This window comes from Stenella coeruleoalba (genome assembly GCF_951394435.1).
Source record: "Stenella coeruleoalba genome assembly, chromosome: 13".
NCBI lineage: Eukaryota > Metazoa > Chordata > Mammalia > Artiodactyla > Delphinidae > Stenella > Stenella coeruleoalba.
The window spans coordinates 63,662,599-63,685,958 of NC_137159.1; the positions used below are offsets into that span (position 1 = coordinate 63,662,599).

General features: G+C 38.5%; 1 protein-coding gene and 1 long non-coding RNA gene across 9 annotated transcripts in view; one reads left to right on the plus strand and one right to left on the minus strand.

Moving 5' to 3' along the window:
- LOC307196287 overlaps positions 1–22,443 on the plus strand; it is a 60,628-nt gene extending 38,185 nt beyond the window's left edge. For both annotated transcript variants that reach the window (XR_013831099.1, XR_013831100.1), the window contains exon 3: positions 21,854–22,443. This is a non-coding gene — a long non-coding RNA (uncharacterized lncRNA). The remainder of the gene's footprint in view (positions 1–21,853) is intronic.
- LTBP1 (latent transforming growth factor beta binding protein 1) overlaps positions 20,370–23,360 on the minus strand; it is a 423,732-nt gene continuing 420,741 nt past the window's right edge. For all 7 annotated transcript variants that reach the window (XM_079941107.1, XM_079941105.1, XM_079941104.1 and 4 more), the window contains 2 exons: positions 22,512–22,661; positions 20,370–21,342 (listed from right to left, as the gene is read on the minus strand). In XM_079941107.1, coding sequence (XP_079797233.1) covers positions 21,161–21,342; positions 22,512–22,661 — 332 coding nt within the window. In that variant the 3' untranslated portion in view covers positions 20,370–21,160. The remainder of the gene's footprint in view (positions 21,343–22,511; positions 22,662–23,360) is intronic.

The window sequence follows — 23,360 nt, forward strand, 5'->3', positions numbered from 1 at the left end:
CAGTTTTGGGAGAATTATACCTTTCTAAAAATTTGTCCATTTCTTCTAGATTGTTCATTTTATCGGCATATAGTTGCTTGTAGTAGTCTTTTATGATCTTTTGTATTTCTGTGGTGTCCATTGTAACTTCTCCTTTTTCATTTCTACTTTTATTGATTTGAGTCCTTTCCCTGTTTTTCTTGATGAGTCTGGCTAAAGATTTATCAATTTTGTTTATCTTTTCAAAGAGCTAGCTTTTCATTTCACTGATAGTTTCTATTCTTTTCTTCATCTCTATTTCATTTATTTCTCCTCTGATCTTTATGATTTCTTTCCTTCTGCTAACTTTGGGTTTTGTTTGTTCTTCTTTCTCTAGTTGCTTTAGGTGTAAGTTTAGACTGTTTGAGATTTCTTTTTTCCTGAAGTAAGATTGAATTGCTATAAACTTCACTCTTAGAACTACTTTTGCTGTCTCCCATAGGTTTTGGATCTTCGTGTTTTTGTTTTCATTTATTCCTAAGAATTTTTTGATTTCCTCTTTGATTTCTTCAGTGATCCATTGGTTGTTTAGTAGCATATTGTTTAGCCTCCCTGTGTTTGTTTTTTTACAGTTTTTTCCCCTTGTAGTTGATTTCTAATCTCATAGTGTTATGGTCGAAAAGATGCTTGATACGATTTCAATTTTTTAAAATTTACCGATCCTTGATTTGTGACCCAAAGTGTGATCTATTCCTGAGAAGGAAGTGTATTCTGCTGCTTTCAGATGGAATGCTCTATAAATATCAATTAAGTCCATCTGATCTAATGTGTCATTTAAGGCCTGTGTTTTCTTATTGATATTCTGTGTGGATGATCTGCCCACTGATGTAAGTGGGGTGTTAAAGCCCCTCTCTATTATTGTGTTACTGTCAGTTTCTCCTTTTATGGCTGTTAGCATTTGCCTTATATATTGAGGTGCTCCTATGTTGGGTGCGTAAATATTTATAATTGTTATATCTTCTTCTTGATTGATTCCTTGATCATTATGTAGTGTCCTTCCTTGTCTCTTGTAATAGTCTTTATTTTAAAGTCTATTTTGTCTGACAGGAGTATTGCGACTCCAGCTTTCTTTTGATTTCCATTTGCATTTGCATACATTTTTCTATCCCCTCACTTTCAGTCTGTATGTGTCCCTAGATCTGAAGTGGGTCTCTTGTAGACAGCATATATATGGGTCTTGTTTTTCTATCCATTTAGCCAGTCTATGTCTTTTGGTTGGAGCATTTAATTCATTTACATTTAAGGTAATTATTGATATGTATGTTCTTATTGCCGTTTTGTTATTGTTTTGGGATTGTTTTCATAGGTCTTTTTTCTTCCCTTCCTCTTTTGTTCTCTTCTCTTGTGATTTGATGCTGTCTTTAATGTTGTGTTTGGATTCCTGTTTCTTCTTTGTGTGTATATCTATTGTAGATTTTTGGTTTGCAGTTACCATGAGATTTTGATATAGCAGTCTACACAGTAAGTCCCCTACAACCTTAAAGTTGAGAACTTTCAAAGATGCAAACGTGCATTCATGTCTCCAGTCATGTAAGTTAGTTCACATGTCTGTTGTACATTGTCACGTGCATGCATCCTCTACAAGTAGTTGTGCTTTTGTGTATTTTATAGTCCTATAGCATTTGTTATAAAGCTGGTTTGGTGGTGCTGAATTTTCTTAGCTTTTGGTTGTCTGTAAAAGTTTTAATTTCTCTGTCGAATCTGAATGAGATCCTTGCTGGGTAGAGTAATTTTGGTTGTAGGTTCTTCCCTTTCATCACCTTAAATATATCATGCCACTCCCTTCTGGCCTGCAGAGTTTCTGCTGAAAAATCAGCTGATAGCCTTATGGGGATTACCTTGTATGTTATTTGTTGCTTTTCCCTTGTTGCTTTCAATATTTTCTCCTTGTCTTTAATTTTTGTCAGTTAGATTAATAAGTGTCACGGTTGTTCCTCCTTTGGTTTATCCTTTATGGGACTCTCTGCGCTTCCTGGACTTGGGTGACTATTTCATTTCCCATGTTAGGAAGTTTTCAGCTATTATTTCATCAAATATTTTTTCAGACCCTTTCTGTCTTCTCCTTCTGGGACCCTTGTAATGGGAATGTTGGTGTGATTAATGTTGTCCCAGAGGTCTCTTAAGCTGTCCTCATTTCTTTTCATTCTCTTTTCTTTATTCTGTTCTGTGGCAGTGATTTCCACCATTCTGTCTTCCAGCTCACTTATCCATTCTTCTGCCTCATTTATTCTGCCATTGATTCCTTCTAGTATATTTTTCATTCCAGTTATTGTATTGTTCATCTGCTTGTCCTTTAAATTTTCTAGGTCTTTGTTAAACATTTCTTGTATCTTCTCAATCTGTTTCTCCATTTTTTTTCTGAGATCTTGGATCATCTTTAACTATCATAACTCTGAGTTCTTTTTCACGTAGATTGCATATCTCTGCTTCACTTTGTTGTTCTTCTGGAGTTTTTAATCTTGTTCTTTTGTCTGCAGTATATTCCTCTGCCATCTCATTTTGTCTAACTTTCTGTGTTTGTGGTCCCATAGGCTTCAGGATTGTAGTTCCTCTTTTTTCTGGTGTCTGCTCCCTGGTGCGTGAGGCTAGTCTGAGTCTTGTACAGGCTTCCTGGTGGAAGGGACTGGTGCCTGCCCACTGGTGGGTGGAGCTGGATCTTGTCCCTCTGGTGGGCAAGGCCATGTCAAAGGATGTGCTGGCTGTGGGCTGAGGAAAGCTTTAAGCTGCCTGTCTGCTGATGGGTGGGGATGTTTTCCTGCCCTGTTGGTTGTCTGGCCTGTGGTGTCCCAGCCCTGGAACCTTTTGGCTGTTGGGTGGAGTTAGGTCTTGGTGTCAAATTGGTGGCCTCCAGGACAGCTCAATCCAGTGAGTACTCAGTAACTCCACCACCAGTGCTCTTGTTCCTGCAGTGAGCCACAGCCACCCCCAGCTCCCCATGAGACCTTCCAAGACCAGCAGGTAGGTCTGTCCCAGGCTCCTATGAAGTCACTGCTTTTTCCCTTGGGTCCCAGTGTACATGAGACCTTGTGTGCGCCCTCCAAGAGTGGTGCTTCTGTTCCCCCCAGTCCTGTGGAGTTCCTGCTATCAAGCCCTGCTGGTCTTCAAAGCCAAATGCTCTCGGGGCTCCTCCTCCTGATACCAGACCCCCAGATCGGGGAGCCTGATGTGGGGCTCGGAACTCTCACTCCTGTGAGAGAACTGCGATATAATTATTTTCCAGTTTGCGGGTCACCCACCTGGCAGGTAAGGGATTTGATTGTATTATAAATGTACCCCTCCTCCCCTACCATCTCATTGTGACTTCTTCTTTGTCTTTGGAAGAATATCTTTTTTGGTAGGTTCCAGTCCTTTCTTGTTGGTGGTGGTTCAGCAGTTAGTTTTGATTTTGGTGTCTTCGTGAGTAAAGGTGAGCCCAGGTCCTTCTACTCTACCATCTTGTCCCAAAATTGACCAGAATCTTTACTTCCTTCTTGCCAAAGATTTGAGTAGTAAATCATAGGTGTTCTAGTACATATTTAAATCATTCTTATTTGAGAGTTGAAGAGATGATTAGAAAGTGTTTTAATGCTGCACTTATTAGAGCAATTCATAAACCCATGGTTATGGTTTGTCCCCACAAGGAGGGGCATATGGCATTGACAGACATCTTAAGTGTCTTCTTGTACTGTTGACCCAACTGAAATGTTCACGAACCTCATTTTTTACATTTAGAGTTATTTTTGCCCATATGAGAACATTAAGATTTACCAGGAGAATTCAAATACATGTTAGAGTAAGAAAATTAGTCCTTTGTGTGTAAAAACACTAAAGCTAAACTATGGTATTCCTTTGAACCTATAAACATTTTTTTTTTAGAGACATGATGAAATCATGCAAAACAACATTGATACACTTAAGGGTTTGGTTTGCTGGATTTGTACTTAGTACTCATTTCAACAAGTATTGCAGAGTTGAAGAATGTAAATTCAAATTGCATAGGCTTAAATTGGATAGCCAGGTCTAGTTTTGGAACAATGTTTCATTTTTATGCCAAAAGCATAGAATGCTTTTACTAACTGCTAGCAGTTTACTAACTGCTAGTATTTTAAGGTACAGAGAACAGTTCTGTGGATGGACAGAGGAAGAGACCCCTTACTCAGGCAGCTGGAAAATACATATATTAGCATACTGGGTTAAATAAAATGGACGAGAAGGTACTTACTACACGCCTGTCTCTTCACGGCTAATAAATTAGGAGCACGGCCATAGAATCCCAAACTTGAGACTTGGAGGACAGTTTGGCATTAAAAGTAAAATTGTGTAACTACTGAAAAGAGCTAAAAGAATCATATATATTATAAAAACTTTTTTCCAGGGCTGTGAAACAAAACTTAACTTGAACTGTAACTTCTATTTTGTCTATGTATCTTCATTACATATATAGGCATCTCCTGCTTAATGTTAGTAACCTGTGAAAATTAAAGTTTCTGTGTGAAAATGCTAAAAGAATTTATGATTCACTGCAGCCAAAATCCCCCAGCCACTTTCCTAGGAATACAATTAAAAAACAATAAAAAGATGCTGGAATGTAATATGCTTAAAACACCTCTTCTTGATCATCAGTGAGATTTCCTTAGTGTGCAGTAGTCTTTTCTGTTGTGATTGCTTACTCACATGGATTCCTTCTCTACAATTTGACACTTGCTCAATCTTATTTGTGACTCCATATCACTAGGAGAAAACAAGAGCTAGTTGGCCATGGGAAACACTGTGGAAATGCATTCAGGACCAGCACAGGAGCTAGTGGCTGGTCATACTAAATATGATGTGCCGGGCTTCTCAGTGTCAGTGATGTCCCAGTGCACATCCACTTGGTCAATAGTGTTTGTGCTCTTCAAACATCTATGATTCCAACTATTATATTTGGAATATAACTCAAGACTGTGCCAACATCATTTAAAATGCTGTATTGAATTGTGGGGATATGAATCTTTACTATATAAACATTAGTTGAAAAATGTTGAGATAGGTACATTCTATGGTGCTGGGGTATTGTTTTAGCTTTCTAGTGCTGCTGCAGCAAATTACCACAAACTTAAGTGGCTTCAGACAACACACTTTTGTTATCTTACAGTGATATAGGTTAGAGGTGGACACAAGCTTCACTAGACTAAAATCAAGGTGTCCACAGTGTTGCATTCTGGAGGTGCTAGGCAAGAATAACCACACCTTGCCTTTTCCAGCTGATTGAGATTATCCACATTTCTTGGCTCCTGCTGTCTCCTTTCTTCTCCATCTTTTTTTTTTTTGTGGTACGCGGGCCTCTCACTGTTGTGGCCTCTCCCGTTGTGGAGCACAGGCTCTGGATGCGCAGGCTCAGCGGCCATGGCTCACGGGCCCAGCCACTCTGCGGCATGTGGGATCTTCCCGGACCAGGGCACGAACCCGTGTCCCCTGCATCGGCAGTCAGACTCTCAACCACTGCGCCACCAGGGAAGCCCCCCCTTTCTCCATCTTTAAAGCCACCAGTGGCAGGCAGTCTCATATCGCATCTGACTTCTTCTGTAGTCACACATCCCCCTGACTCTCTTCTCCTGCTGCCTTTCCTTCCACTCTTGCAGTTACAGGGGGCCCATCTGGATAATTTCTATTTTAAAGCCAGCTGATAACCAACCTTAATTCCCCTTTGATATATACGGTAACATTCACAGGCTCTAGAGATTAGGACAGGACATTTTATCTATCTATCTATCTATCTATCTGAAGTATAATTGATTTACAATGTTGTGCTAATTTCTGCTGTACAGCAAAGTGACTCAGTTATACACATATATACATTCTTTTTTATATTCTTTTCCATTATGGTTTATCCCAGGAGATTGGATATGGTTCCTTGTGCTATACAGTAGGACCTTGTTGTTTATCCATTCTAAATATAATCATTCACATCTACTAACCGCAAACTCCCAGTCCATCTCCCTCCCTACCTCCTTCCCCCTTGGCAACCACAAGTCTGTTCTCTATGTCTGTGAGTCTGTTTCTGTTTTGTAGATAGGTTCATTTGTGCCATATTTTAGTTTCCACATACAAGTGATGTGATATATGGTATTTGTCTTTCTCTTTCTGAATTCACTTAGTATGATAATCTCTAGTTGCACCCGTGTTGCTGCAAATGGCATTATTTCATTCTTTTTTTTATAGCTGAGTAGTATTCCATTGTATATATGTACAACATCTTTTTCCATTCCTCTGTTGATAGACATTTAGGTTGTTTCCATGTCTTGGCTATTGTGAATAGTGCTGCTATGAACATAGGGGTGCATGTATCTTTTTGAATTATAGTTTTGTCTGGATGTATGCCCAGGACTGGGATTGCTAGATCATATGGTAATTTTATTTTTAGTTTTCTGAGGAAGCACCATACTGTTTTCCATAGTGGCTGTACCAACTTATATTCCCACCAACAGTGTAGGAAAGTTCCCTTTTCTCCACACCCTCTCCAGCATTTGTTATTTGTAGACTTTTTAACGATGGCCATTCTGGCTGCTATGAGATGGTACCTCATTGTAGTTTTGATTTGCATTTCTCCAATAATTAGTGATGTTGAGCATCTTTTCAGGTGTCTACTGGCCACCTCTATGTCTTCTGTGGAGAAATGTCTGTTTAGATCTTTTGCCCATTTTTCAGTTGGGTTGTTTGTTTTTTGTTGTTGAATTGTATGAGCTGTTTGTATATTTTGGAGATAAAGCCCTTTTAGATATCATCATTTGCAAATATTTTCTCCCATTTCGTAGGTTGTCTTTTCATTTTGTTCATGGTTTCCTATGCTGTGCAAAAGCTTTTATGTTTGATTAGGTCCCATTATTTTAGTTTTGTTTTTACTTCTGTTACCTTAGGAGACTGACCTAAGAAGACATTGGTATGATTTATGTTAGAGAATGTTTTGCCCATGTTCTCTTCTAGGAGTTTTCATGGTGTCATGTCTTATGTTTGTCTTTAAGCCATTTTGAGTTTATTTTTGTGCATGGTGTCAGGGTGTGTTCTAACTTCATTGATTTACATCCAGCTGCCAACTTTCCCAGCACCACTTGCTGAAGAGACTTTCTTTTTCCCATTTTATATTCTTGCCTCCTCTCTTGAAGATAAATTGACTGTAGGTGTGTGGGTTTATTTCTGGGCTCTCTATTCTTTTCCATTGATTCGTATGTCTGTTTTTGTACCAATATCACACTGTTTTGATTACTATAGCTTTGTAGTATTGTCTGAAGTCGGGGAGGGTTATGCCCCCTGCTTTGTCTTTTTTTCCTCAGGATTGCTTTGGCAATTCTGGGTCTTTTATGGTTCCATATAAATTTTTGGATTATTTGTTCTAGTCCTGTGAAAAATGTCATAGCTAATTTGATAGGGATCACATTAAATCTGTAGATTGCTTTGAATAGTATGGGCATTTTAACAATATTAATTTTTCCAGTTGAAGATTATGGGATATCTTTCCATTTCTTTGAATCCTCTTTAATTTCCTTTATTAATGTTTTGTAGTTCTCAGCATATAAGTCTTTCGTATATATATATACACATATATATTGGGTGTGATTTTAAAGACGTTGTTTTACATTCCTTTTCTGATAGTTCATTGTTAGTATAGAGAAATGCAACTGATTTCTGAATGTTAATCTTGTATCCCGCTACTTTGCTGAATTCGTTTATCAGTTCTAGTAGTTTTTGTTTGGAGTCCTTAGGGTTTTCTCTATATAGTATCATGTCATCTGCAAATAGTGTCCGTTTTACCTCTTTCCTTCCAATTTGGATACCTTTTATTTCTTTTTCTTGTCTGATTGCTGTGGCTAAAACTTCCAATACTACGTTGAAGAGAAGATGTGAGAATGGGCATCCTTGTCTTGTTCCAGATTTTAGTGGGAAGGCTTTCAGCTTTTCACCATTGAGTATTGTGTTGGCTGTAGGTTTGTCATAAATAGCTTTTACTATGTTGAGATACGTTCCATCTCTACCCACTTTGGTAAGAGTATTTACCATGAATGGATATTGAATTTTATCAAATTCTTTTTCTCCATCTGTTGAGATGATCATGTGGTTTTTGACTTTTCTTTTGTTAATATGGTGTATTACATTGATTTTTGTATGTCAAACCATCCTTGTGAACTTGGGATGAATCCCACTTGGTTGTGGTGTATGATCTTTTTTTATGTGTTGTTGGATTTGGTTTGCTAATATTTTGTTGAATTTTTGTGTTTATATTCATCAAAGATATTGGCCTGTAATTTTCTTTTTTGGTGGTATCTTTGACTGGTTTTGGTATCAGGGTGAGGGTTGCTTCATAGAATGTCTTTGGGAGTGTTCCCTTCTCTTAATCTTTTGAAAGAGTTTGAGAAGGATCAGTATAAGTTCTTCTTTGTATGTTTGGTAGAAATCACCTGTTAAACCATCTGGTCCTGGGATTTTATTTATAGGAATTTTAAAAAATCGATTTCTCCTTGATTCAATTTTGGTGGGCTGTATGTTTCTAGAAAGTTGTCCATTTCTTCTCAGTTGTCAAATTTCTTGCCATATAATTGTTCATAGTATTCTCTTATTTTTTTTGTATTTCTGCAGTATCAGTTGAGATTTCTCCTTTTTCGTTTCTTATTTTGTTTATTTGGGTTCTCTCTCTATTCTTCTTGGTGAGCCTGGCAAGAGGTTTTTCAGTTTTGTTTACCCTTTCAAAGAACTAGCTCTTGGTTTTATTGATTTTTTTTCTATTTTTTAAATTTCTATTTTATTTATTGCCTCTCTGATCTTTATTATTTCCTTCCTTCTGCTGACTTTAGGTTTTATTTGTTCTTTTTCTAATTATTCTTTTTTGAATTTTATTTGATTTTTTATACAGCAGGTTCTTATTAGTTATCTATTTTATACATACTAGTGTATATATGTCAATCTTTTTCTAATTCTTTTAGGTGGTAGTTTTTGTTGTCTATTTGAGATTTTTCTTCTTTTTGAGGTGGGTGTGTATCACTATGAACTTTCCTCTAAGAACCACTTTTGTTACATCCCATAGATTTTGTATTGTTGTGTTTTCACTGTCATGTGTCTCAAGGTATTTTTTAATTTCCTTTTTGATTTCCTAATTGACCCAGTGGTTTTTAGTAGCATGTTGTTTTGTCTTTATGTAATCATTTTGTTCTCATTTCTTTTCCTGTGGTTGATTTCTAGTTTCATGCTGTTGTGATCAGAGAAGATGCTTGACACACTTTCTATAATCTTAACTTTGTTGAGGTTAGTTTTGTGCCCTAGTATATGGTCAATCCTAGAGAATGTTCTATGTGCACTTGAAAAGAATCTGTATTCTGGTTTTTTTGGATGTAATGTCCTGAAAATATCAATTAAGTCTAACTGTTCTATTGTATCATTCAGGATCTCTATTGCCGTATTGATTTTCTGTCTAGAAGATCTGTGCATTGACGTGAATGTGGTGTTAAAGACTCCTACTATTATTGTATTCCCATCAATGTCCCCCTTTCTGTCTGTTAGTATTTGTTTTATGTATTTGGGTGCTCCTATGTCAGGTGTATACATGTTGATGAGTGTAAAATCCTCTTCTTGTATTGATCCTTTTATCATTATATAGTGCCCTTCTTTATCTTTCTTTAGGGCGTTTGTTTTAAAGTCTATTTTGTCTGATATGAGTATTGTGACTCCTGGTTTCTTGTCATTTCCATTTGCATGAAACGTCTTTTCATATCCCCTCACTTTCGATCTATGTGTGTTCTTTCCCCTAAGGTGGGTCTCTCATAGGCAGCATATTGTACTTTCTTGTGTTTTTATCCAGTCTGCCACTCTGTCTTTTTTTTCCCCCAGATTTCTATATCTTTTTTTTTTTACATCTTTATTGGCATATAATTGCTTTACAATGGTGTGTTAGTTTCTGCTTTATAACAAAGTGAATCAGTTATACATATGAACCATATCTCTTCCCTCTTGGTCTCCCTCCCTCCCACCCTCCGTATCCCACCCCTCTAGGTGGTCACAAAGCACCGAGCAGATCTCCCTGTGCTATGTGGCTGCTTCCCACTAGCTATCTATTTTACGTTCGGTAGTGTATATATGTCCATGCCACTCTCTCACTTCGTCCCAGCTTACCCTTCTCCCTCCCCATATACTCAAGTCCATTCTCTAGTAGGTCTGTGTCTTTATTCCTTTCTTGCCCCTAGGTTCTCCATGACATTTCTGTTTTTCTGAAATTCCATATATATGTGTTAGCATACGGTATTTGTCTTCCTCTTTCTGACTTAATTCACTCTGTATGACAGACTCTAGGTCCATCCACCTCATTACAAATAGCTCAATTTCATTTCTTTTTATGGCTGAGTAATATTCCATTGTATATATGTGCCACATCTTCTTTATCCATTCATCCGATGATGGACACTTAGGTTGTTTCCATCTCCTGGCTATTGTAAATAGAGCTGCAATGAACACTTTGGTACATGACTCTTTTTGAATTATGGTTTTCTCAGGGTATATGCCCAGTAGTGGGATTGCTGGGTCATATGGTAGTTCTATTTTTAGTTTTTTAAGGAACCTCCATACCGTTCTCCATAGTGGCTGTACCAATTCACATTCCCACCAGCAGTGCAAGAGTGTTCCCTTTTCTCCACACCCTCTCCAGCATTTATTGTTTGTAGATTTTTTGATGATGGCCATTCTGACTGGTGTGAGATGATATCTCATTGTAGTTTTGATTTGCATTTCTCTAATAATTAATGATGTTGAGCATTCATTCATGTGTTTGTTGGCAGTCTGTATATCTTCTTTGGAGAAATGTCTATTTAGGTCTTCTGCCCATTTTTGGATTGGGTTGTTTGATTTTTTGTTATTGAGCTGCATGAGCTGCTTGTAAATTTTGGAGATTAATCCTTTGTCAGTTGCTTCATTTGCAAATATTTTCTCCCATTCTGAGGGTTGTCTTTTCATCTTGTTTATGGTTTCCTTTGCTGTGCAAAAGCTTTGAAGTTTCATTAGGTCCCATTTGTTTATTTTTGTTTTTATTTCCATTTCTCTAGGAGGTGGGTCAAAAAGGATCTTGCTGTGATTTATGTCAGAGTGTTCTGCCTATGTTTTCCTCTAAGAGTTTGATAGTTTCTGGCCTTACATTTAGGTCTTTAATCCATTTTGAGCTTATTTTTGTGTATGGTGTTAGGGAGTGATCTAATCTCATACTTTTACATGTACCTGTCCAGTTTTCCCAGCACCATTTATTGAAGAGGCTGTTCTTTCTCCACTGTACATTCCTGCCTCCTTTATCAAAGATAAGGTGACCATATGTGTGTGGGTTTATCTCTGGGCTTTCTATCCTGTTCCATTGATCTATCTTTCTGTTTTTGTGCCAGTACCATACTGTCTTGATTACTGTAGCTTTGTTGCTACAAAGTCAGGGAGCCTGATTCCTACAGCTCCATTTTTCGTTCTCAAGATTGCTTTGGCTAGTTGGGGTCTTTTGTATTTCCATACAAATTGTGAAATTTTTTGTTCTAGTTCTGTGAAAAATGCCAGTGGTAGTTTGATAGGGATTGCATTGAATCTGTAGATTGCTTTGGGTAGTATAGTCATTTTCACAATGTTGATTCTTCCAATCCAAGAACATGGTATATCTATTTGTATCATCTTTAATTTCTTTCATCAGAGTCTTAAAATTTTCTGTATACAGGTCTTTTGTCTACTTAGGTAGGTTTATTCCTAGATATTTTATTTTTTTTGTTGCAATGGTAAATAGGAGTGTTTTCTTGATTTCACTTTCAGAGTTTTTCATCATTAGTGTATAGGAATGCCAGAGATTTCTGTGCATTAATTTTGTATCCTGCTACTTTACCAAATTCATTGATTAGGTCTAGTAGTTTTCTGGTAGCATCTTTAGGATTCTCTACGTATAGTATCATGTCATCTGCAAACAGTGACAGCTTTACTTCTTCTTTTTCAATTTGGATTCCTTTTATTTCCTTTTCTTCTCTCATTGCTGTGGCTGAAACTTCCAAAACTATGTTGAATAAGAGTGGTGAGAGTAGGCAACCTTGTCTTGTTCCTGATCTTAGTGGAAATGCTTTCAGTTTTTCACCACTGAGAACGATGTTGGCTGTGGGTTTGTCATATATGGCCTTTATTATGTTGAGGAAAGTTCCCTCTATGCCTACTTTCTGGAGGGTTTTTATCATAAATGGGTGTTGAATTTTGTCGAAAGCTTTCTCTGCATCTGTTGAGATGATCATATGGTTTTTCTCTTTCAATTTGTTAATATGGTGTATCACGTTCATTGATTTGCATATATTGAAGAATCCTTGAATTCCTGGAATAAACCCCACTTGACCATGGTGTATGATCCTTTTAATGTGCTGCTGGATTCTGTTTGCTAGTATTTTGTTGAGGATTTTTGCATCTATGTTCATCAGTGATATTGGCCTGTAGTTTTCTTTCTTTGTGACATCTTTGTCTGGTTTTGGTATCAGGGTGATGGTGGCCTCGTAAAATGAGTTTGGGAGTGTTCCTCCCTCTGCTATATTTTGGAAGATTTTGAGAAGGATAGGTGTTAGCTCTTCTCTAAATGTTTGATAGAATTCGCCTGTGAATCCATCTGGTCCTGAACTTTTGTCTGTTGGAAGATTTTTAATCACATTTTCAATTTCAGTGCTTGTGATTGGTCTGTTCATATTTTCTATTTCTTCCTGATTCAGCATTGGCAGGTTGTGCATTTCTAAGAATTTGTCCATTTCTTCCAGGTTGTCCATTTTATTGGCATAGAGTTGCTTGTAGTAATCTCTCATGATCTTTTGTATTTCTGCAGTGTCAGTTGTTACTTCTCCTTTTTCATTTCTAATTCTATTGATTTGAGTCTTCTCCCTTTTTTCTTCATGAGTCTGGCTAATGGTTTATCAATTTTGTTTATCTTCTCAAAGAACCAGTCTTTGAGTTTTATTGATCTTTGCTATCATTTCCTTCATTTCTTTTTCATTTATTTCTGATCTGATCTTTATGATTTCTTTCCTTCTGCTAACTTGGGGTTTTTTTGCTCTCCTTTCTCTAATTGCTTTAGGTGCAAGGTTAGGTTGTTTATTCGAGATGTTTCCTGTTTCTTAAGTAGGATTGTATTGCTATAAACTTCCCTCTTAGAACTGCTTTTGCTGCATCCCATAGGTTTTGGGTCATCATGTCTCCATTGTCATTTGTTTCCAGGTATTTTTTGATTTCCTCTTTGATTTCTTCAGTGATTACTTCGTTATTAAGTAGTGTATTGTTTAGCCTCCATGTGTTTGTATTTTTCACAGATCTTTCCTGTAATTGATATCTAGTCTCATAGCATTGTGGTCGGAAAAGATACTTGATACAATTTCAATTTTCTTAAATTTACCAAGGCTTGATTTGTGACCCAAGATATGATCTATCCTGGAGAATGTTCCATAAGCACTTGAGAAAAATGTGTATTCTGTTGATTTTGGATGGAATGTCCTATAAATATTAATTAAGTCCATCTTGTTTAATGTATCATTTAAAGCTTGTGTTTCCTTATTTATTTTCATTTTGGATGATCTGTCCAGTGGTGAAAGCACGGTGTTAAAGTCCCCTACTATGAATGTGTTCCTGTCGATTTCCCCTTTTATGGTTGTTAGTATTTGCCTTATGTATTGGGGTGCTCCTATGTTGGGTACATAAATATTTACAATTGTTATATCTTCTTCTTGGATTGATCCCTTGATCATTATGTAGTGTCCTTCTTTGTCTCTTCTAATAGTCTTTATTTTCAAGTCTATTTTGTCTGATATGAGAATTGCTACTCCAGCTTTCTTTCGGTTTCCATTTGCATGGAATATCTTTTTCCATCCTCTCATTTTCAGTCTGTATGTGTCTCTAGGTCTGAAGTGGGTCCCTTGTAGACAGCATATATATGGGTCTTGTTTTTGTATCCATTCAGCCAGTCTGTGTCTTTTGGTGGGAGCGTTTAATCCATTTACATTTAAGGTAATTATCAATATGTATGTTCCTATTCCCATTTTCTAAATTGTTTTGTGTTTGTTATTGTAGGTCTTTTACTTCTCTTGTGTTTCTTGCCTAGAGAAGATCCTTTAGCATTTGTTGTAAAGCTGGTTTGGTAGTGCTGAACTCTCTCAGCTTTTGCTTGTCTGTACAGGTTTTAATTTCTCCATCAAATCTGAGTGAGATCCTTGCTGGGTAGAGTAACCTTGGTTGCAGGTTTTTCTCCTTCATCACTTAAAATATGTCCTGCCAGTCCTTTCTGGCGTGCAGAGTTTCTGATGAAAGATCAGCTGTTAACCTTATGGGGATTCCCTTGTGTGTTATTTGTTGTTTTTCCCTTGCTGCTTTTAATATGTTTTCTTTGTATTTAATTTTTGATAGTTTGATTAATATGTGTCTTGGCTTGTTTCTCCTTGGATTTATCCTGTTTGGAACTCTCTGTGCTTCCTGGACTTGATTCACTATTTCCTTTCCCATATTAGGGAAGTTTTCAACTATAATCTCTTCAAATATTTTCTCAGTCCCTTTCTTTTTCTCGTCTTCTTTTGGAACCCTTGTAATTCGAATGTTGGTGTGTTTAATGTTGTCCCAGAGGTTTCTGAGACTGTCCTCAGTTCTTTTCTTTCTTTTTTCTTTATTATATTCTGCAGTAGTTATTTCCACTATTTTATCTTCCAGGTCACTTGTCCGTTCTTCTGCCTCAGTTATTCTGCTATTGATCCCTTCTAGAGTATTTTTAATTTCATTTATTGTGTTGTTCATCGTTGTTTGTTTCATCTTTAGTTCTTCTAGGTCCTTGTTAAATATTTCTTGCATTTTGTCTATTCTATTTCCAAGATTTTGGATCATCTTTACTATCATTATTCTGAATTCTTTTTCATGTAGACTGCCTATTTCCTCTTCATTTGTTAGGTCTGGTGGGTTTTTATCTTGCTCCTTCATCTGCTGTGTGTTTTTCTGTCTTCTCATTTTGCTTATCTTACTGTGTTTGGGGTCTCCTTTTTGCAGGCTGTAGGTTTGTAGTTCTGTTGTTTTTGGTGTCTGTCCCCAGTGGCTGTAGTTGGTTCAGTGGGTTGTGTAGGCTTCCTGGTGGGGGGGACTAGTGCCTGTGTTCTGGTGGATGAGGATGGATCTTGTCTTTCTGATGGGCAGGTCCATGTCTGGTGGGGTGTTTTGGGGTGTTTGTGGACTTATTATGATTTTAGGCAGCTTCTCTGCTAATGGGTGGGGTTGTCTTCCTGTCTTGCTAGCTGTTTGGCATAGGGTGTCCAGCACTGTAGCTTGCTGGTCATTGAGCGAAGCTGGGTGTTGTTGAGATGGAGATCTCTGGGAGATTTTCGCCATTTGATATTACGTGGAGCTGGGAGGTCTCTTGTGGACCAGTGTCCTGAAGTTGGCTCTCCCACCTCAGAGGCACAACACTAACTCCTGGCTGCAGCACCAAGAACCTTTCATCCACATGGCTCAGAATAAAAGGGAGAAAAAGTAGAAACAAAGAAAGAAAGAGGATAAAATAAAATAAAGTAAGGTAAATAAAATAAAGTTATTAAAATAAAAAAATAATTATTAAGAAAAAATCTTTTTAAAGTAAAAAAAAGAAAACGGACGGATAGAACCCTAGGACAAATGATGAAAACAAAAGTATACAGACAAAATCTCACACAGAAGCATACACATACACACTCACAAAAAGAGGAAAGGGGGAAAAAATAATAAATCTTGCTCTCAAAGTCCACCTCCTCAATTTGGGATAATTCGTTGTCAGTTCACGTATTCCACAGATGCAGGGTACATCAAGTTGATTGTGGAGATTTAATCTGCTGCTCCTGAGGCTGCTGGGAGAGATTTCCCTTTCTCTTCTTTGTTCACACAGCTCCTGGGTTTCAGCTTTGGATTTGGCCCCACCTCTGCGTGTAGGTCACCGGAGGGCATCTGTTCTTTGCTCAGACAGGACAGGGTTAAAGGAGTTGCTGATTCGGGGGCTCCAGCTCACTCAGGCCGGGGGAGGGAGGGGTATGGAGTGCGGGGCGAGCCTGTGGGAGCAGAGGCTGGCGTGATGTTGCAGCAGCCTGAAGCACGCCGTGCGTTCCCCCAGGGAAGTTGTCCCTGGGTCACGGGACCCTGGCTGTGGCGGGCTGCACAGGCTCCCCGGAAGGGAGGTGTGGATAGTGACCTGTGCTTGCACACAGGGTTTTTGGTGGTGGCAGCAGCAGCCTTAGTGTCTCATGCACGTCTCTGGGGTCCGCGCTGTTTGCCGTGGCCCACGCCCGTCTCTGGAACTCCTTTAAGCAGCACTCTTAATCCCCTCTCCTTGCGCACCAGGAAACAAAGAGGGAAGAAAAAGTCTCTTGCCTCTTTGGCAGGTCCAAACTTTTCCCCGGACTCTGTCCCGGCTAGCCGTGGTGCACTAACCCCTTCAGGCTGTGTTCATGCCGCCAGTCCTCTCCCTGTGATCTGACCGAAGTCCGAGCCTCAGATCCCAGCCCAGCCCGCCCCGGTGGGTGATCAGACAAGCCTCTAGGGCTGGTGAGTGCCGGTTGGCACCGATCCTCTGTGGGGGAATCTCTCTGCTTTGCCCTCTGCACCCCTGTTGCTGCGCTCTCCTCCATGGCTCCGAAGCTCCCCACTTCCGCCACCCGCAGTCTCCGCCCATGAAGGGGCTTCTAGTGTGTGGAAACCTTTCCTCCTTCACGGCTCCCTCCCACTGGTGCAGGTCCCGTCCGTATTCTTTTGTCTCTGTTTATTCTTTTTTCTTTTGCCCTACCCAGGTACGTGGGGAGTTTCTTGCCTTTTGGGAGGTCTGAGGTCTTCTGCCAGCATTCAGTGGGTGTTCTGTAGGAGTTGTTCCACGTGTAGTTGTATTTCCAATGTATCTGTGGGGAGGAAGGTGATCTCTGCGTCTTACTCTTCTGCCATCTTCCCCCTCTCCCCCACTCTGTGTTTTGATTGGAGCATTCAGTCCATTGACATTTAAGGTAATTATTAATACATCTGTATTTATTGCCATTTTAAACCTTGTTTTCCAGTCGATTCTATGTTTCTTCGTTTCTTTTTCTTTTTGTGGTTTGATGTTCCTTTTATGTTTGTGTCCTCTTCTTTTTGGCTTTTATGAATCTATTGTATGTTATTGATTTGTGGTTACCCTGTTTTTCAGGTATGTTGACTCCTTCCTATAACTGCTTGCTTTAGACTGATAGTTTTAGAATAGACATTGTAAGAAGAAAAAACAAAATCTAGATTTTCTTATTCTCCTTCCCCACATTTTGTGATTTTGACGTCCTTTTTTACATCTTCATGTTTATCCTTTTGCTGTTCCTTATGTTTATCATTGCTTTCACAAATAGGTTAGTTTTTCTTTTTGATCTGTAAACCAGCTTAAGTGATTTAATTTCCAATTGTGATTCCCTCTTTCCTATATCTTTTTCTTTTCTATTTAGGGAAGACCTTTGAATATTTCTTTTAAGATAGGTTTAGTATTGCTGTATTCTTTTAGTTTTTGCTTATCTGAGCAATTCTTTTTTTTTAAATTTACTTTTATGGCTGTGTCAGGTCTTAGTTGTGGCATGCGGGATCTTTCGTTGTGGTGCACGGGCTCTTCATTGCAGTGCACAGGCTTCTCTCTGGTTGTGGCTTGCAGGTTTTCTCTTCTCTAGTTGTGGTGCACAGGCTCCAGAGAGCGTGGGCTCTGTAGTTTGCGGCATGTGGGCTCTCTAGTTGAGAGGTGTGAACTCATTAGTTGTGGTGTGCGGGATTAATTGCCCCGCAGCGTGTGGGATCTTAGTTTCCCAACCAGGGATCGGAACTTTGACCCCTGCATTGGAAGGCAGATTCTTTATACCACCAGGGAAGTCCCTGAGAAATTCCTTCTCTCCTCCTAAGTGATAATCTTGCAGGGTAGAGTATTCTAGGTTGCAGATTTTTCCCTTTCAAGACTTTGAATATATTTTGCCACTCCCTTCTGGCCTGCAGCATTTCTGTAGAGAAATCAGCTGATAGCCCTATAGGGGGTTCCCTTGTAATTAGCTTCTTGCTGCCTTTAGAATCCTCTCTTTAACTTCTTCCAGTTTTATTATAGTATGTCTTGATGTAGGACTGTTTGGGTTCATCTTGTTTGGGACCCTTTGTGCTTCCTGTATCTGGATATCTATTTCCTTCTTTAGGTTTGAGAAGTTTTCAGCCATAATTTCTTCAAATACATTTTTAATCCCCTTTTCTCTTTCTTCTCTTTCTGAAATCCCTATTATGCACAGACTGGCAAGCTTTGTATTTTTTTACATTATATTGGTCATATTTATTATATTATTCCATAGGTCTCTTATATTGCTTTCATCTTTTTTCATTTGGCTGTCTTCTGTTCTGATTGGGTAATTTCCATCACTGTATTCTATCTTGCAGATCACTTATTCTTTCTTCTGCATTATGTACAGTAAGTGCCCTACATACAAATGAGTTCTGTTCCAAGAGTGCATTCATTAAGTCTCATTTGTTCGTAAGTCCAACGAAGTTAGCCTAGGTACCCAACTAACACAATCAGCTATATAGTACTCTACTATAATAGGTTTATAATACTTTTCAAATAATACATAATAATGTATTTACAACTAATACATAAAAAATAAACACAAAAATAAAACATTTTTAATCTTACAGTACAGTAGCTTGAGAAGTACAGTAGTACAGTACAAGAGCTGGCATACAGGGGCTGGTGTTGAGTGAACAGGCAAGAAGAGTTACTGACTGGAGGAGGGAGAGGAGGTGGGAGATGGTAGGATCATCAGCAACAGGAGACGGAGGGCAAGCTGCAATTTCACTCACGCCTGACGTTGATGGAACGCATGTTCACATCTTGGAAATTTCGCAACTTGAAGGTTCGTATGTAGGGGACTTAATGTATTCATCCTGCTATTCATTGCCTTGAGCTCAGCTTCTGTCTTGGCAAATGAATTTTCTAATTTTTCTTGGCTCCACCTTAATTTCGAGTTCCTTTTTACAGGAATCTGCATTTCTGTTGATAGCCTTTCTTAATTCCTTCAGTATTTTCATTACCTCCTTTTTGAACTCGGTGTCTATTAGACTGAAGAGGTCTGTTTCACTGTTTGTTCCTTCAGGGGAATTCTCTTGGTCTTTTAAGTGGGAGTGGTTCCTCTGCTTCTTCATTTTGCTTATACTATATTTCTTACTCTGTGAGTTGAGAAGAAACAATTACTGTAATCTTGGAGGTCTGTTTATAAGCGGGAGTGTTCCTGTGTGGTTTGTGTGCGTTTAATAGTTTTTTGGTGTGAGAGCTGCTTTTAGTTTGGGCGTCCTTTTTCCTTACCGTGTGCTGGCCATTATCCCCTTGACGGGGTGTGCGGGTGCGTGGCCCGTGCAAGCTCCTGGGAAGGCAGGGACAGCGGTTGGTGCCCGGTCATAGGGCTCTTGGTGGTAGAGGACATGGACATTTTAGATGTACCATTCCTCCTATGGCAGATGCTAAAATCCAAAAGCCTGTCTTACAAGAAAATGTTAAATGGGGATATTTTCTGCTGAGTATGCCTATCCATAGTTTGTTTTTGAAAACTCAGATGCTCTTATTAAAAATGATTCTGAGGGATTTCCCCAGTGGTCCAGTGGTTGGGACTTCGCCTTTCAATGCAGGGGGTGCGGGATTGATCCCTGGTCAGGGAGCTGGGATCCCACATTCCTCACGGCCAAAAAGCTGAAACATGGAACAGACGCAATATTGTAACAAATTCAATAGAGACTTCGAAAATGGTCCACATCAAAAAAGTCTTAAAAAAAAGATTCTGAAATTCAGGTTAAATAAGACAACTGTATGACTGTGGATTTGTATTAAGTAAGGCTTGGAACACTGAAAGCTATTCTTCCTATGTTATGCATCTGTATTCATTTGCTAAAGGCTGTCAAAGTACCACAGACTGGGTGGCTTAAATTTATTTTTTTTTAATTCTGGAGGCTAGAAGTTCAAGATCGAGGTATTATAGAATTTTCTTCTTAGGCCTCTCTCCTTGGCTTGTAGATGGCTGTCGGCCCCCTGTGCCTTCCCAGGATCTTCCTGTGTATGTCCTAATTTCATATAAGAGCACCAGTCCTATTGGATTAGGGCCCACCCCGGTGACCTTCTTCAACCTTAATTAGCTCATCTAAAAATACAGTCATAGTCTGAGGTACTGAGGGGACATGACTCAACATGAATTCCAGGGACACAATTCCACCCATAACAGTATCTAACAAATGTAATAATTAACCTGTAAAACACTCTACATTCATAGAAGACCATTGATAGAGTGGGGTGGTCGGGAACAACTTGTGTGCACATGGTCATTGACATTACTCGGATGTAGAAATTTTCTAAAAAAATGGTGATTTATTTTGCTTTAACATACAATGGTAAATATATTGGGATCATCAAGTTTTAAAATTTGCTGGTCCTACTTTACACATTGTAACAAACACTAATGTAAGCTCATTAGTTCTTCCATTTGTAGGAAAGGGATCCAATGAACACCTACCAGCAGCTTGGCTAAAAATGGACATTAAAATCAGATACCACATTGTAAATATAAAGTACTTTTCTCCAAATGTGTATAAAAGTTTTGAAACAATTAATCACTGCCTGCTCCACAGGACAATTTGGATTTTAAAAATGTTCCAGACCAGGAATAGCATAACCCTGTGTAACAATACTTATAATAGTTTAAACAATATTTTATCAAAGGCTTTTGCACTTGACATTTGAAAGAAACAGTAGCCAAGGAACTGCATAACCAAAAAATGAAAATTATATAAAATATTTCCACCACTATTTAAATGCCAGATTTAATCAAGCAATAGTAAAAAATATCAAAACAAAAAACATAATAATACAACCTTCTGTTTAAAATAATAGCACTGTTCTGCCTCTTTTCCACTGAATTTTACATATGAACAGACTATATATACTGTTTTTTCAGAGAAATGTCCATTTGGTCTGTCACACAAGTCAGGCTCACACTGAATCCTTTCGCTTCTGAGGATATACAATTCCATGATGTTTCCATATTTCCAACATTCTGGGTCAAGTGAAATGTCTGAAGTATAATACATTTCTCTTTCTCCTTTACACAGTGCAGAGTATACAGGTTTAGGTTATGTAGCTTCACTTTTACTCCAGGTCACTGTCTTTTTCTAAATTCAAGGCGGTATTCAATGGAGTGCAGTAGTTTGGCTTGTCGGAAGGTACAAAGCCGGGCAGACACACACACTTATAGGAACCTTCGGTGTTGATACACTTGGCATTCTTGCAGAGAGACATCCGGTTGTTCAACTCATCACATTCGTTGACATCTGCAATAAGCCAAACCACGCAGGTTAGCAAGCTTCAACATTGCTCCAGGAGGAAATGCAATCTACACCCTACCTTAGGCATCTGGCCTGAACACAGCCTGGCTGTTCTGTGCTCTCCCCCCAGTAAACTGCAGTCTTTCCCATTATTGTCTTTCAATTACATGCAAGAGAAATACTACTTTATAGATCTTAAAAAGGTGATTATCCAGGAGGTTCTAGAATTTCTTTCCCTGTTTGTTATTTAACACAACAGGGACCATTTTGTCAGCTTGACTTTTTATAGTCAAACCTTAAGGAAGCTGGAACAACTATCCTACTTCTAAATTCCTCTCTGCACATGCCGAAGAACTGTTAGGTTGTCAAGAGAAATAAAGAGAGCCTCTGAGCAGCCTCTCTAAAGGTTTAAGTTACTTTCTTAGATTTCTTTCCACAGGAAAGAAAGGCTCTATGCACTTGAAACACCTTTAATACTTGAAACACCTTTAATAACCCAGGTTACCTTTTTTTTTAGACCCACTTCAGATTGGGACTAACAAAATTGAAGTGGGGAAACTACACGACGGAGCAAAACAGCCACAAAAATAGAGGAAAAAAATGCTACAAGTCAAGGGTCATTTAGCAAGGAGGCCAGCAGGCTCAGGAACACATCCTCAATCACACGGTAAGGATAAACATATTTTTACTCTTCTCTTAAAAGTAAGAGGGAAGGCAACGTGAGAGTTATGAAAAGAACTTTCTCTAAAATGGAAGTTGTATTTTCTTTTTCATCTATATTCCCCTCTTGCTGGTGTCAGGTATTCAGGGAAAACATTTGCTGCAGAGTCAAAAGCTCAATTTAAAAGAGTCAAACTAATTACCCCAAACTTTCTGGCCTTTCCTCCATAGGTATGTACCATTTATATGAATTCTTAAATACCAACTTTTTAAAAATTTGTGGTAAAATATATGGAACATAAAATTGACCATTTTAACCACTTTTGAGTGGAGAGTCCAGTGGCATTAAGTACCTTCACATTTTTGTGTAATCGTCACCACTGTCCATCTCCAGAACTTTTCTCATCTTCCCAAACTGAAACTCTGCAAATCTTAAATGTACTAGATTGTCTGAGGTCCAGCCACAGGGCATTCAGGAAAAGAGTAATTTCCCATCAAATACATATGATTCTTACCAACACAGGTCATCTTGGCCATATCCAAGTGATACCCATCAAAGCAATCACAGGTGTAACCCTCCTGCACCCTGACACAGCGCCCGTTTTCACAGCCGTTGAGGATGCCACATTCTTCAGCCTGCAACTCCTCAAAGCTATTTAAAAAACCTGGAAGGGAAAGGACAGGAGGCAAGTTACAAATTTTCAACCTCTTACACTGTTTTTTATGATCATTAAGGTTATGGTTCATCATACATACATATTTCCCATTCCTTAAAGATAGCATTAAAATTTAAGTGAATATATCTGTACACGATATTAAGCAAACTATTACCAATCTTGTGTAGGTTGTACAGATTAGCCCCACATCTTGAATTCTGTTGTTCTACACTAAAATCACATAAAATGATACAGCAAGTAGGGTATTTTTTTGCCCTTAATTATTAAAATTTTTTGTCTAAGATTTTAAATTTCCTGAGTTCTCAGTAGGGTAAATGTCAGAACATCTTTCAGGATAGAACCGATGGAACTCACTATGAGAGTAGACATTTGCTAAGATGCACAGCATTGGAGGCAGTGCTCTTTCATGGGGAGTTCCCAGGAGCGGAGAAAACCCAGGCTGGCTTGCCGCGTGAGGTCTGTTTGCTCTGGCTTTGGAATGAGCCTTACAAAAGGGCTCTTGGGGGATCAAAGGATAAAGGCAGTAAAAGGAACTCACAACATCCTGATAAACGAGAAATACATATTTCTGTTTAGAAAACCAAAATTCTTTTAAAGAAACAAAGAAGCTCTTGTTTGGCTCTTTTTTTTTTAGATATCTTTAAACTGATTCGGAGCTAGAGTTTAGTAGTACAAAAACAATGTAGC